The 14,446-nt window shown below is 45.2% G+C and overlaps 1 protein-coding gene across 1 annotated transcript in view; it reads left to right on the forward strand.

Moving 5' to 3' along the window:
- The window catches only part of WNK2 (WNK lysine deficient protein kinase 2), a 104,592-nt gene that overhangs the window by 34,680 nt on the left and 55,466 nt on the right, over nt 1–14,446 (forward strand). Inside the window, exons 2-4 of the mRNA XM_017737284.1 lie at nt 2,764–2,936; nt 3,902–4,122; nt 8,474–8,631. Of these exons, the coding sequence (XP_017592773.1) occupies nt 2,764–2,936; nt 3,902–4,122; nt 8,474–8,631 (552 nt within the window). The remainder of the gene's footprint in view (nt 1–2,763; nt 2,937–3,901; nt 4,123–8,473; nt 8,632–14,446) is intronic.

The raw sequence follows: 14,446 nt of genomic DNA on the forward strand, positions 1-14,446 counted from the left end.
CAATTTATTCGTCCAAATTTTGATAAATTTGAGTTATGCAAAGGATGCCTTAAATCCGGTTGAGTGGATTTAAGCCAGGATGTATGGGGCTTGAAGCAACCTGGTCTAGTGGAAGGTATCCCTGCCTGTGGCAGGGAGTTGGAATCAGATGATCTTTAGGGTCCCTTCCAACCCAAACTGTTCAATGAGTCTATTTTTACCTTTCTTTGTCATGACCTTTCCAAACAATCCTGTTCTCTATCTTAAAATGTAATGCCTGGAGGTTGTTTCAGGCTTACACCCTTAGCTTCGGGATGAGGACATTTTACCTTGTGTGGATTATATGATGGGGAATAAATGTCTGTGACCCCAGTGAAGGTTTCTTGGGTTTGGATTAAACCCTGAGTGAGTCATGCAGTTAAACAGGTGTTTCTGCTGCTTCAGAGTAGAAAACACTTCAACCCTTAAGCCTTTTTAGAATCAGTTTATGTTTTCGCCAGCGACTCGTGTCAGGTTCAGCCTGGAGGAATTTAGAGGAGGCTGATTGAGCCCTAATGGCACCAGAGACCCCTCCTGTGGTGGAGGCTGCAGCCGCAGGCGTGGCAGCTCTGTCCTGGCCCTTGCCTTGCCTCTCCAGCTGGAAAACAATGCTCAGATATCAGTCTGAGGAAAAAAATCCGGATTTTAGTCCACTGTAATTACAAATAAAACACACATTTGTCTTCCAGAATCACTTTGTTGCAGTTGCCAAAATGACCCTTGCTCATAATATGGAGATTATACAGAATATATAGTCTATATAGTCTGCTGAAGGATAGTTTTAAAAGTTACCAATAAAGTAGCAGTGGAAAAGTTCTCACAGTGCTCAGAAACCTGGAAATGAGAGTCAAGGACTGTGGTAATCTTTTTTTTTCTTTTTTTTACTTGGAAAGTTTTTGCAAATCTGCTGGATCTGTGTGGCCACCTTTCCTTTTCTCTGCCAGCTCCCACTCTGCTCTTCCTGCCTTACACAGGGACTTGCTCCCTCTCCCTAACAGCAGTGTGTCTGATTTATTCTACAGGTTTTAAATTAGATGGAAACTCAGCAGTAGGGAAGAAGTGATGGATTTGAGAGCAATTCTGTGGCTCTTCTTGCCTGACTCGTTAGACAGCCTGGTTTTTTTTCTTTAGGGAAAAGGCAGCTGGTGCAGAGCAGCAGGGGTGCTGCCTGGCTCGGCTGTGGGCATTCTGTGTGCCGCTGTCCCTGTGGGGCATGGGGTGCTCCTGGCTGCCCTGGGACCCAGGCCTGGTCACCACAGGGCACCCTGCACTGCCCATCCCAAGGGCTGCTGCTGCTGCTTGGGCAGGGTTTGCTCTGATGCTGCTCCACGGATTGCAAAGGGAACGGAGAAACCCCTCAACAGCCCCAGTACCAGGGGAAAAACTCCCCCCAGGCACACACAGCACCGTGGCAGGGTTTTGTCATCCACCAAGAGCCTCATCACGGTTCCAAGCCTGTGTTTCCTCTGACGAAGTCTCTGTGTGAGGCTGACTTGTTTGTAGCTGTGGGAATTCTCGTTCCCATCTTGAGCTGTCTGGGGTTGTGGGTGAGGGCAGCTGTAGAAATGGCAGTGGCTGATCCTTTTGCATCTTGGCTACAAGTCAGCTGTGTTCCCACTTAATTCACTCCGTGTACATAGGAGTGCAGCTCCTGTAGATGTGCCTAAGTGACTTGAGAAAAGGAAGATGTCTGAGGTTAAAATATGAACTAAATAATCTTGGTGATTGGCGAGGGTTTGGTTCTCTGAGTAAGAGTACCTTCTAAAGATCCCAAAAGCTCCGTTTCTAGGGCAGGGGTGGGCAACGCTTTGGCCAAGGGGAGCAAACCAGGCAGGCACGATTGTGGGGACTGGGGTGGAACTCCCCTGCTGCTCTGTTTCGTCATCCTAAGAGGTCGGAGGGAGTGTCTGAGCTGCCTGTTGGAGGTCTCCATGTGCTGGTGAGGTCCAGGCAGCCCTGGAGCTTCTGTGGAGCCATGGGAGGGGCAGAGAGGCTCTGCACACGCTGGGCAGGGTCACGGCACAGCCCGGAGCTTATGGCAAATGCCCTGAAATTTCTCTAGGAAAACCAGAGTAGTAGAGCATGACATTTCACATTTCCAATCTAAAGAATTTCCATGCATATGCGGCCTGTGGAAGAAGCTGAAGGACAGCTGGAAACACTTCCTTTACCAAAAAGGAGAAAGTCTGTAAAATGAAGCAGAACAGCAAACACATAGAAAAATGGATGTGTTTGGGTATTTTTGGAAGGTGATATGGTCTTAATTTATCCTGAGGTAAACGGGATGGGCTGTGGAGCCCAGTGTGGTGAGCAGGGACCTCAGCTGGTGGTCTGTGCCAGAGCATCCCAGGAGCAGCTGTGGGCAGTGGGAGCTGTCCTGGCTGTGAGAACATTTGTACCTGGAAATGACATTCTGTGGTATTAATACCTTAGATAATGAGTCTCAGAACACCCAAACATGAAGAAATAGCTGAGGGTTGATCCATCATGCCACGGGTGTGTTCATGGTGCCTGAAATATTAGTGCTGTCACGAGCATGGCGTAGCACAGGCATCTCTTTGTCTTCTCAATGCTGGATTTAGGCCGAGTGCCCTAGTTCATGCATGCTGCTGCTCTCTTACATAAAAGATTTTATAATTGCTCTTGACACAAGCATAAAACAAATCTAAAATTCTGAATACCCTGGCAATGCAGAGCCTTTATTTTTGTCCATCACTAATAATAATGTCTCATTTTGGCTTATAGGACAGAAAACTCACAAAAGTAGAGAGGCAGAGATTTAAAGAGGAAGCAGAAATGTTGAAAGGTCTGCAGCACCCAAACATTGTGAGGTTTTATGACTTCTGGGAATCCTGTGCAAAAGGCAAAAGATGCATCGTGCTGGTTACCGAGCTGATGACCTCTGGAACGCTGAAGACGTAAGTACTGCGCTCCCGGCAAGGGGGCTAAGAATAGCAGCAGAAATTTATAGCAAAATCCTACTTTCATATGCTGAAAAAAGCCATCTCCAGATAAAAGCAAAAAATGGAGCTGTTCTCTGGTGTCTGTCATTTGTCCCCGCATTTGAACTGCAGTGATTTGACAGGCAGAATTTTGGCCTCCATCTCTCTCTGCCTGCTTCCCTGTTTCGGTTATGCAACTCGAAGCTGTTCTCTGGTGTTTCATCTTCCACCTGTGACGTTCAGATTTGTCAGGGTGTGTTTAGTGCTTGGTTTTGTGCTTGTATTTGCATGTTTTGTTAGGGACTTCAAATGGAAGAGCACTTGAATGGTAGAATCTCTTAGAAGCTGAAGGTGCTCTAGGTTATCTCCTAAACAATATTAATTAATAGCTTCTGATACTGACAGTCTTGTTAAGGTTGATATAAAGCAGTTGGCATGAATTCTGGAACAGATTTTCAGCCCCAATGGGAGAAGTACTCAGCCAGTGTGCTACTCAGCCAGTGCATTAGCAGGCCCTACATCTTCCCCAAATGTCCCCTCCCAACCAGCGCTTCAGGTAAATGGAAAGAAATGCAGGTGCATGGTAAAAAAGTCAAAGTCTTGTGGCTAAAATTGAACTTCAGTATTCTTCTGATTTGAATATATGAACATATTCTAAAACTGTTCTCTGCGTGCAGTGAATTGCTGAGCTATTAGACTTCAAAATATTTGGTTGTATTTGCACCAAAAATGCTTATTATCATCCTCCATAAAACTGAATGCTCTAATTCCTGCTTTGAAAAGAACTGTTTCTTTCAATTTTGGGATATTTCTGTGCTGCTCTTGTGGCATCTAATAAGGAGCTTTTATCCATAATGGAGTTTCAGCTGTTAAACCCCTCAAATCTCTAACAAAATGTTTTCACTTCCTTTATTCCCACTTTTATGTATGTTGTGCTCTAGGTATCTGAAGAGATTTAAAGTGATGAAACCTAAAGTCCTGCGGAGTTGGTGTCGGCAAATCCTGAAGGGTCTTCTTTTCTTGCACACAAGAACTCCACCAATAATTCACAGAGACTTGAAATGTGACAATATTTTTATTACTGGACCAACTGGATCTGTGAAAATAGGAGACTTGGGTCTGGCAACACTCAAGAGAGCTTCATTTGCCAAAAGTGTAATAGGTAATGCTCCTGTTCTCCTTGGCTTCCCTCGATCAGTATCGTGGCTGTCTGTTTAACATCTTCCTTTCCCATTTTGAATTAGTGGTTTTTAAGTTCCAGATTGGTAGTGGACGTTAAAGTGGGTTTGGGACTGTTGCCTTTATACCACTGTAAAAATGGGAATCAGTAGGTAATGATATTGTAACTTCCTCTTCTCCTTCCTCCTGTATCACAATGATAAAAAAATCTTTTCTTGGCTCTTTAAATGGAACATTACTTGATATCCACAAATCCCAGCCTCTCCTTCACTAGGAGTTCAGCAGCTTGTGTGTCCTTTGAGAACAGGCTCAGTGCCTGATTGGAGGGAGAATCGAAAGCACAGGGAAGAGGAAGGATACCCTGTGCCCTTCCTGACAAGGAAGCCTGGGAAAACCCTGGGATACATTCTGCCTCCAGTGGTGCTGGGGTGGGGCTGGCTGCTGATGCTGAAGGTTGAGACTGTGGTGCTGGTCTCCTCTCCGGGGACATTGTGGGGAGCTGGAACATCATATCCCAGTGCTGCGGCACAGGCTGCAGCACTGGTCCTGCTGCCACGCTGGCCTGGTGGGGTCTGCTGAAGCCAAGGCTGCAAGTTACTAAAAAAAATATCAGTAGGTACAAAATGTAAAGAATTTTTCACTTCAATTACTTTCAGCACCTTCTACAAGAAGGCAGGAGAGGGACATTTTGCAGGGTCCTGCAGTGATAGGACAGGGGGAGTGGCCTTAAACTGAAGGAGGACAGGTTTAGAGCAGATACGAGGAAGAAATTCTTCCCTGTGAGGGTGGGGAGGCCCTGGCACAGGGTGCCCAGAGCAGCTGTGGCTGCCCCTGGATCCCTGGCAGTGTCCAAGGCCAGGCTGGACACTGGGGCTTGGAGCAGCCTGGGACAGTGGAAGGTGTCCCTGCCATGGCGGGGGTGGCACTGGATGGGTTTTGAGGTCCCTTCCAACCCAAACTATTCTGTGATTCCATGATTCTCAGATATACCATATCCAATACCCATATGAGAAGTGTTAGAACTGAGGTTTACTTGAACTGGGAGAACATTTTCCAAGTGACTGTTGAAGACATTTTCCCTTGTAAAAATTACACGTAAGTGTTTTGAGTCCAAATGGAATGTTTTCCTGAATTCTCAAACAATTATCTTTTTCACCCAAGCTTCTGTAGCCAATCTCCTTTGTTCAGACCCATAGATGATGGTTCTGGGAAGCTGCTGCGAATTCCTGAGGAATGTGTCTGGAAGGGGAGGGGGAGTTACCATGCATGCAGGCATATTTCAGCTTACAGTATTAACGGAAATTAGATTCTAGGCAATAAAAGTTGGCAAACTGATAGTGGCAACCACTGGTCCCTGACTAGATATGAAAATAGTACCTGTCTTTCAGGCAATACTTGCTTAAATAATTACTTTAAAATCTCAAATTTTCGGATAATTCTTGTTTAATTCTTTGCACGTACTTGCACAAAAGTATCATCCTTAATGCATAGGGAGCCCAGGATCAGTGAAGTCAAAACGACAGAAATTTCAGGTACATGCTTGGCTGCTGTGGGTCTGCTTAACCTCAATGATTTTAGTGACCTCATGTTTGTTTAAGTTTCTCTAGTTTTTAACTTCTGGTAATTGGTGGTCTTTTTCTCTGTTGAGGGTCAGTATTTCTTGAGATAATTTTTTTTGCAGGATAACAGTTGTTCATGGGACATAATGGAGTAGTATCAATAATAACAATACTGGGAATAATGTAAGTAATACCAATATTGGGAATAATTCCAGAAGTACCAATACTGGGAATAGTATCAGTAGTACCAATACAAGGAGTAATATCAGTAATACCAATATTGGTAAGAATATTAGTAATACTAATACAGGTTTTTGTAGAATCAGTTGTGAACAGAACACCATCAAAATACACTCATGTCAGAAAGGAATTTGATACTGGAAGGGCTGTAGGATGCTGGCAAAGTGGCTGCATTCATTTTGGCAATAAAACTGAGCTTACAGTTTTCATGAGTAGTACGGCTCCAAGGAGAGAATTAAGAAGGCTTGGAAACACTGCTGATGAGTAATTCTGCACCCTCTGCAGAGGTAGTGGCTTTAAAGGCATATTAGTAGCTGCAATTTTACGTTGGCTCAAAGGGATGAGGTCAGCATGGCTGAGCTCCAGGCCCGGCCTCGCTGCGTCCGAGCCGACGCTGGCCTGACCTTGCAGTGTCTCTGCAGGAGCCCAGCCAGGGCAAACCCTCCTGCCAAGAGCAGCTGAGTGGATGCTGAACAGCTTCACGTGTAGGTGGTCTGTTATGTTGAACGATGCTTGTAGGTATTCCTTTCCACCTCAGCGAATGGGGGAAATGTCATTTTTTGTCTTGTTTTGGAATGGTGCCAAATTTTCCATTTGTTTCTTAGACTATTGCTATCACTTTTTCAGATTTGTTTTAAATGCTCTGTAATTCATGAGATTCACTGCTGCTGCTGAATTGTGTTCCTTCTAAAGCAAGGCAGCAGCTCCAAAATCATTCCCTGTGGCAGCTGTTACCCCTTTCTGAGCAGCAGCCTCTGCCTTGGTGACAGCTGGGGGAGAGGGACTATGCTGAGCCTCCATGACACGGGTCTGGCTGATCTGCTAAGGCTGGACAAATGAGTGTCTTCGAGGTGGAAGGAACATAGACAAGGGAAGAGATCAATCCTAAATTTTGCAAAATTAATTTTACAGAAATGCTTGGTTCACAAGTCAGGCTGAGTCTACTTCAGAAGTGTGTACAAAAGCAGACTCTAATTTCGAGGGTTGTCCTTTTTGTTGCCATTAAGAAAGTTTAGGACAAGTCAGAGAATCCTAGAACCCTAGAATGGTTTGGATTAGAAGGGATCTTAGAGATTGTCTTGTCTGCCATGGCTGGGACACCTTCCACTAGACCACTTTGCTCCAAGCTCCGCCCAGCCTGGTCTGGGACTCTTCCAGGGATGGATCTTCCTCAGTTTCTTTAGGGAGTTGGGTGATGGCTTTTAACTGGAAAAGGGGAGATTTTGATTAGATATTAGGAAGAAACATGTTACTGTGAGGTTGGTGAGGCCCTGGCACAGGGTGCCCAGAGAAGCTGTGGCTTCCCCATCCCTGGAAGTGTCCAAGGCCAGGTTGGATGGGGCTGGGAGCACCCTGGGATAGTGGAAGGTGTCCCTGCCCGTGGCAGGGGGTGGATGAGATGATCTTTAAGGTATCTTCCAATCCAAACCATTCTGGAATTCTCTATGCCAGAACTATTTTTTCTGATTGTATGTTACTTTAATTACAGTTGTGCTTTTGCTGCTGATCAGAGATGTCATAACAAAGCACTGATGGGATCTGCCAGGGCTGGGAGCAGTTTGGGTGCTGAGGCTGGACAGGCAGAGTTTATCTGGGTCTTTCTCATGGTCCAAGACTTGCCACTCTGTTTTTGGCATCCCAGCAGCTTGCTGCTCCTGTCCCTTGACACACCACGGCATCGATCTCTCTTCCTTCATCCTTTCTACATGTAAAAAGGAAATAAACTAGTCATTACTCCTAAGCATGAATTACAGTATGAGATACAGTTCCTGGAATGAATTACCCAAGTGTTAATAGTTTTCTGTTTTGCTTGATAAGCCGCCCCTTTTCAGAGTAGTTTGCTGTGCAAATGTTGTAGTTGTTGGAAGTTGCTGCTTTTCCCCAGGCTGCAGCTCCCAGAGCTTCATTTCATATTTACCCAGTTCCATCAGATTCCTGACGCCCTAATCCCTATTGAGTAGGACCTTATTCTGTAAGTAGCCTCATTGATTTGTCCCACTAAACCAGTGACAGAATTAGGTTTGATGTTTTGTGCATGACTCTGTAGGTGATTTGTGATACTACTGGCTTTCAAAGTGCTGTCTGCTGGTGGTTACTCTGTATCTCTGGAGGAAACAAAAGAATTCAAATTTGCACTGATAAAAGCAAGAGTGACGGTTCTTGGTTCTTCTCCCCTTTTCACCTCCCCAGACCTGTATACATCCTTCTCTCCAGCCGGCCAGAAACCATTCCACCACTTCCACTGGCTGGAAATGAGCTATAGCTCATTTTCTTGTTCATTTTTGAAATTTTTCATTCTTTTTCTTCCCCCTCCCCCGCACCCTGCTTCCCCCCTTTGGATTATTACCAGCAAGCCATGAGCATGGAAGTGCGTGTGTTGGCCTTGGATTTCCTCCCTGGGGGATGCTTGAGCTCTTGTGAAATAATCTCGCATGCACCTATACACAGTTGTACTGGGCACACTTCCTACAGGTGAAAAAGCTTGTGGTTTAGATTCCTGTAAAAAATCAACATTATCTTTGTGCATCCCTGTAGGTACACCAGAATTCATGGCCCCAGAAATGTATGAGGAACACTACGATGAGTCTGTGGATGTCTACGCGTTTGGAATGTGCATGCTGGAAATGGCTACCTCAGAATACCCTTACTCAGAATGCCAGAATGCTGCTCAAATCTACCGGAAAGTAACCTGTGTGAGTACACGTCCTTAATTGGTATTGGATCTTGTCATTTGGAGGTTTAAAAGCATATTTTGATGAGGTGTCAGTACTGCTGAGTGTATACTGCGTTGCAGAAGTTGAGGTGTCTGAGCTCTGGGTTACACAAACCTGTTTCAGGCTTATGCATAAATTTAAAATTCTGCACTTGGGGTGTATTTGACTGGATGCAGCTACATGAAATATTTTCAGTAATCTTTGTCACTGATTTTATCTCCATCAGCCACAAATACAGCCCAGTGGGCTGCTGCTTGATAGTTTAACTCTTCTTAGAGCATTGCTTTCAACCCAGAGCCACTCAGAAATAATTTTAAAGCCCACAAAGGCCTCAGAAACTGCTCAGCAGTGCAGTTATCTTCATCCTGTGTCTGGAGCAGCTTCCTTGGCATTGCAGGGAGGTGAGTGTGTGCAGCCATGGATCTGCTGGCTGCTGACCATGCTCTGTACCATGGGCTTGCTGAAAACCATGCTGCAGCTTCTCAGAGACATGGAATGGGTTTGATGGCTCAGGGGAGTTCCTTGCCTTTATCCTTGTTATTCAAGGCTAGGTTGGACAGGGCTTGGAGCAACCTGGTCTAGTGGAAGGTGTCCATGTCCATTACAGGGAGGTTGCAATCAGATGATCTTTAAGGTGCCTTCCAACCCAAACTGTTCTGTGATTCTGTGATCCTAGAGCCACGTGGTTATTCCATGTTGTTACTCTGTGGTTCTTTATCACAGTGTTTATTACCTTTGGCACAAGGGATGTTGGCTCTGTTTTGGTATGTAGTCCTTCAGATATGGCCTGAATGCTACCAGTGTGGGCAGCTTAGGGGATACTTCCTTGGACTCTACAACTTCAGAGTGGCTACAAGAGGCTCTTCTGATTTTAGGCTCTGTGGCCTCATCTCGTGTGTGTGAGACCAGTGTGTGTGTGAGACCAGTGAGGTACCCAATATCACTGTGGGAGTGGCCGGCATGGTTGGCTGGTGTTACTGGGAATGTGTGTGTGCACCTGGAGCCACGGAGAACATCGAGCTCTTCATTGCTCCATGTACCCAGAGAAGCTCTGTGTACACCTCTTAGCCATCTGGAATATTGGTAGTTAGGACTTTGAAAGGCTCCTAAGCTTCATTTATCAAAGCAATATCCAAGATGGCAAAGAATAATGATTAATCAGGGGATTCCAATTAGATGTTATATTTCAATTTGCAGACTTAAGTAGCTATTTTTTTAAACACTGATGGCAGCCTGAGCCAACTTGTTTTCTATGGCAGTAACCTTTACATGGCTCAGGATTAGATGGTAAATTATTATAATTTGTATTTGTAAAACTGGCTTTATACTGGCAGCTTCGGAGAGTGGGAGATGATGTTTATCACATAGAACAAGCACTGGCAGAGAAGCTGTTGAAAGGTCGTTGCAAGGGGTATTTATTTTTGAAGCAGAACTTTCTGGCGGGGAAAGCTGGAGACAAAAACATCAGGTACCAGCACGGAGGGTGTGCAGTTTTTGTCTGAATTTGGGGTAGTAGCAGTGGGAGCAAAGGCACCAGGATTCCTTAGGTGGCAAAATTGGCATTGCGGTTTTTCCAAGGAAAGGGTTAACCAGCTCCCTGTGGAATGGAGAAAGCCCAGTCAAATGCCATGAGCTGTACTACTGTCAGGCAGGAAGGAGGAGCAGGGGGTGGACCTCTGGGGTGAGGGTGCAGGAGGAGCCTCATGTCCTGGGGAGATCCTCTGTCCCAGGAGGAACCTTCTGGTGGGCTCAACAGCTTCCCTAGAGGAGCTGCTTCTGCAGGAGAGCTGCCGACAGAAGGGACCCTGCTCCGACCTGCGTGAGTCGCCTGCGGGGTCTGAGGGACGCAGCAGCTGAGGAGGAGGTGTGGAAGATCGGGGTGTGGGGTCCTGAGCCAGCACGATGCAGTGGGCTCTGCCCTAAGCTGGGCAGTGACTGCACACAGACAAAGTAACTCTAAAATCACTTGGATGAAGAGTTAGGGTTGGTGATGCAGCAGCTTGTGCGAGCCTTGGGGCTTAGAGACTGAAATACAGTCAGAAATGGATTGTAGACTAAACCCAAGAGGCTGAATTACTGTTTTCTTCCAGTATTAGATTAGGTTTGGGGCTCTTGCTAGAGCAGAAGGTGGCTCTGACCTTCTTGGGTGGAGGTTGCAGAGCCCCTGAATGCTGCAGCTCCTCAGTGAGACATTTATGTACTTTTTTATGAAGCTGGGGCTTTTTTGCACCAGAAATATAAATACTGTTTCTAGTGTTTTAAATTGAGGGTCAGCACATTGTAAAAATATGTTTGCTGTGTCTAGCTGCCTGATGCCTTTATTTAAAAAGGATAAAATAAAATACCTTTCTTTTCATGCCTTGGGCTCAGCATTGCAGTGGCAACCACCGGAGGTGTTGATAGCATCTGCAGGGTTGGAATTGCTGGCTAGAGTTTGCATCAAGGAGCAACAACCAACAAAATCTTTAGACTACCTACCTTCTGTTGGGTCTCACTGAGCTGGCATTCCCTCTGCTGCCCAGCACAGGCAGGGCATGATTTGGGTTTTGCCACTAAAATACCTTTTTCAGTAGTTTCTACTCTGTGTCCTAACACTCTACCAAGCCCGTGCCTGCTACTAGGGCATAAGATACACGTCAAGTCCTGGCTGTCCAAGTCACGCACACTGATGGTCCTTATCAGTGTAGAAAATATAAACACTACCTTTCTGAGACATTATTATTTCAGCATATGTCACATTCTGCATGTCTGTAGTGTAAGATTATTAAACTTTATCCATTTCAGTAACCTTTTATTCTGCCTGACCATATTCTCATGGATTAATTGCTGCTTTAATTTTTGAATTCCTGTTTTTCCACGTGTGCCTGTGTTTGCAGTTGTCCAGGATAAGGTGGTGGTCATGTTTGGAAATGTGCAGAGGGGCTCATTTTTCTGCCAGACAAGATGTACTTGTTCCAACTTGTCACCTCTCTCTGCCCTTTCAGCCTGAATGATGGAGTGTAAACAATAAAAAAATGGATATGTACTGTAAATAGAAAATACATCTTTCCCAAGCAGTGGGGCCAAGCCACATTTACCACAGTTCACTTTGAAGTGATTTCCTGGTCAGCATATTTGCAGTGCCCTTCGTTCTGATGCCATAATCTCATTTTTCATGCATAACTTGATGGTTTTTCTTACTCAGATTTTTTTTGTGTTTAATCATTCTGCCAAGTGATTTTCATGTAGACAATAGTGATGAAACATTGAAATCCGTGACCTTCCCAGGCGGCTCCAGCCCAGTGTTTTCTTAGGGATGCGCTGCAGAATGCGCAGCAGAGCAGCTGCATCTCCAGGGAGTTCCTGGCCATCTCCTTGGATTTAGTGGTAGAAACCTGTGCTTCAGAACAACCCACCTTGTTACAGTGTTCTGGTTTTCATTTAAAGCTTTCATATTGTTTGTTTTCATCCACTATTGAAGGTTTTCTCAGCATTTGCAGGCTGTATGCCATATTGCACACACTAAATAAATGCTGTGGCTGTGGCACAATGACAGCAGGCAAACAATGCTGTGAATGTCATTGCATGGACTTCTTGTGGCTTTTGGAGATCATCTTAGATCTGCAGGTAATCCTCTTAGCTTCGCATTAAGATGGAGCACCATTCTGGAGTGAAACAGAGATGAGTTTATAATTGCACACAGTGATGTCATGGAACAAAATCCTGGTAAAACTGAGAGCTTTACCTTTATTTCAGTGACTTCAGAGTGTGTGTGCCAGGGTGGTTTCAGCTGGAAACATGGCTCCAGCTTTTTTGGTAGAAGGTTTTTTCCTTTTTTAGGAATGACATGAGCCTACAGATTTACCTTCAAGTGGGAGGTGGGGTGGTAGCCCAGAGCAGGCTGTCCTGGGGTGGAAGGGCACCTTCTAGGGGCCAGGAAAGCCTCTAGAAAACTGACTGACGTGGGTCAGACGTGCCGTTGACTTGTGTGGCATTTGCTGTGTCGCTTCAAAGCATCACGTGCTGCTCTTCCAAAGTGTGCTCTGCTGATGGAAACTGGCAAGTGGCTGTTTTTAGACCCTGCAAAACAAGCAGCACATTTTTTCCCTCAGCATGAAGGCTACAACTTTCATGTCTCTATGTGTCTGGCTGTAGACTCAGCTGCCTTGTACTGGAGGGCAATGGATCACAAATCTAGTTGCTTCAGAAGGAAGGGGATGGGAATAAGTGCTGGTGAGGGAGTCAGAATAAATCATCCTGTTGGGGACAGGAATTCTCAAATGGGAAATTATTTGATCTCTCATTTTGCTTGTGGTTTATATATGTGTATCTATATTTTAACATTTAAGGACCTTGTGTTATCCTTATGCCCCTTATGCCACCCAGCGAGCCCTGCCTTTCACGTGTGGTGGTGTTGAGTTTATTTTAATTTATAGCAGGCTGTACAGCTTTCGAGCCATCATGGGTAATTTCTTAGCTAATACACTTTGAATTTTGGTGCCATGTTTCCTTGGGAATGCTCAGGGAAGACAGATGGCTTTTGTTGAAGTGAATGAGATGGCAAATAGAAGCCCCCTTCATTGTCAGGGGCACAGTGCTGCAGGGAGGGTTTGCAGCATCCCAGTGAGATGGCCTTGGAGAGTTTAATGAAGAGTAAGAAACAAAAGGGCCCTATAGCATAGGGACAGGGAGAGAACACTTCGGCAAAGCAGCTCTGTTCAGTACTTCACTCTCCGTGTTTTGTCCTTGTTTGTTTTAGTCTCTATTCGTAGCTTAGCTGTTCAGCAGACTAACACAATGGATCTTTGGAGAGGAGTCGGTGTTCCATCAAAAGATGGTGAAAATAAAGTGTTGGTGGAAGAGTTACTTTTTTAATTTGTAAAGTCAATATTGGGAATCAGTCATCGAGGTTCTGCTAAATGGACTGTTTTCAGGCAAACCTGATTTCTAGATGCCCAACATGTCCCTCCCTGCTCCATCCCAGTCATCTCAGAGTTAAGGTTGAACCATGTACCTGAAGATTATTTCTGAATTCTCAAAAAAAAAATTAAATTGGATGAAACTCTGATATGCCTCGTGCTATTTGTGTCTTTCATAAGTTCATTTTGTGTAAAGATACCTATGGAGTGCTTACAAAAATTGTAAAAAGCAGTTGGCAGGATTCCTTGAGTGCATAGAGATGTGAGCAATATATTCCTCTAGGTAGTTGGAAGCTCTGCATGGTATGGTCTAAGTTGTCTCTACTGTTTTTTCGGTTTTTTGGATTTTGTGTGTGTGTGCATTTTCCCCCCATTAAATGGGTACTGACACATGTTTGTGGGATATTTTTCAGTAAACATTAATCTCTAGCAGCTGGTGGTCTTTCATAGAATCATAGAATGGTTTGGGTTGGAAGGGGCCTTAAAGCCCATCCCATTCCACCCCCATGTCGTGGTCAGGGACACCTCCCACTGTCCCAGGCTGCTCCAAGCCCCAATGTCCAGCCTGGCCTGGGACACTACCAGGGATCCAGGGGCAGCCCCAGCTGCTCTGGGCACCCTGTGCCAGGGCCTGCCCACCCTCACAGGGAGGAATTTCTTCCTTATGTATAATCTAAACCTGCCTCTCTTCAGGCTAAAGCCTTTATTAGGTCTTATTACCCTTTCTTCGTAGTGAGTATCACACTGATACGGAAATCAGTTTTCTCACAGCAAACAACAGTGTACTGAAATGTACAGATTTGTCCTTTCTGTTTTGAATTGATAAAGTTTTCATGCAACTCCTCCTCACTGGAGAGCACACTAGGCTCCTGTAGCTTAAAGGTGAATTGGGGTAC

This window comes from Corvus brachyrhynchos, unplaced genomic scaffold, assembly GCF_000691975.1.
Source record: "Corvus brachyrhynchos isolate BGI_N302 unplaced genomic scaffold, ASM69197v1 scaffold266, whole genome shotgun sequence".
NCBI lineage: Eukaryota > Metazoa > Chordata > Aves > Passeriformes > Corvidae > Corvus > Corvus brachyrhynchos.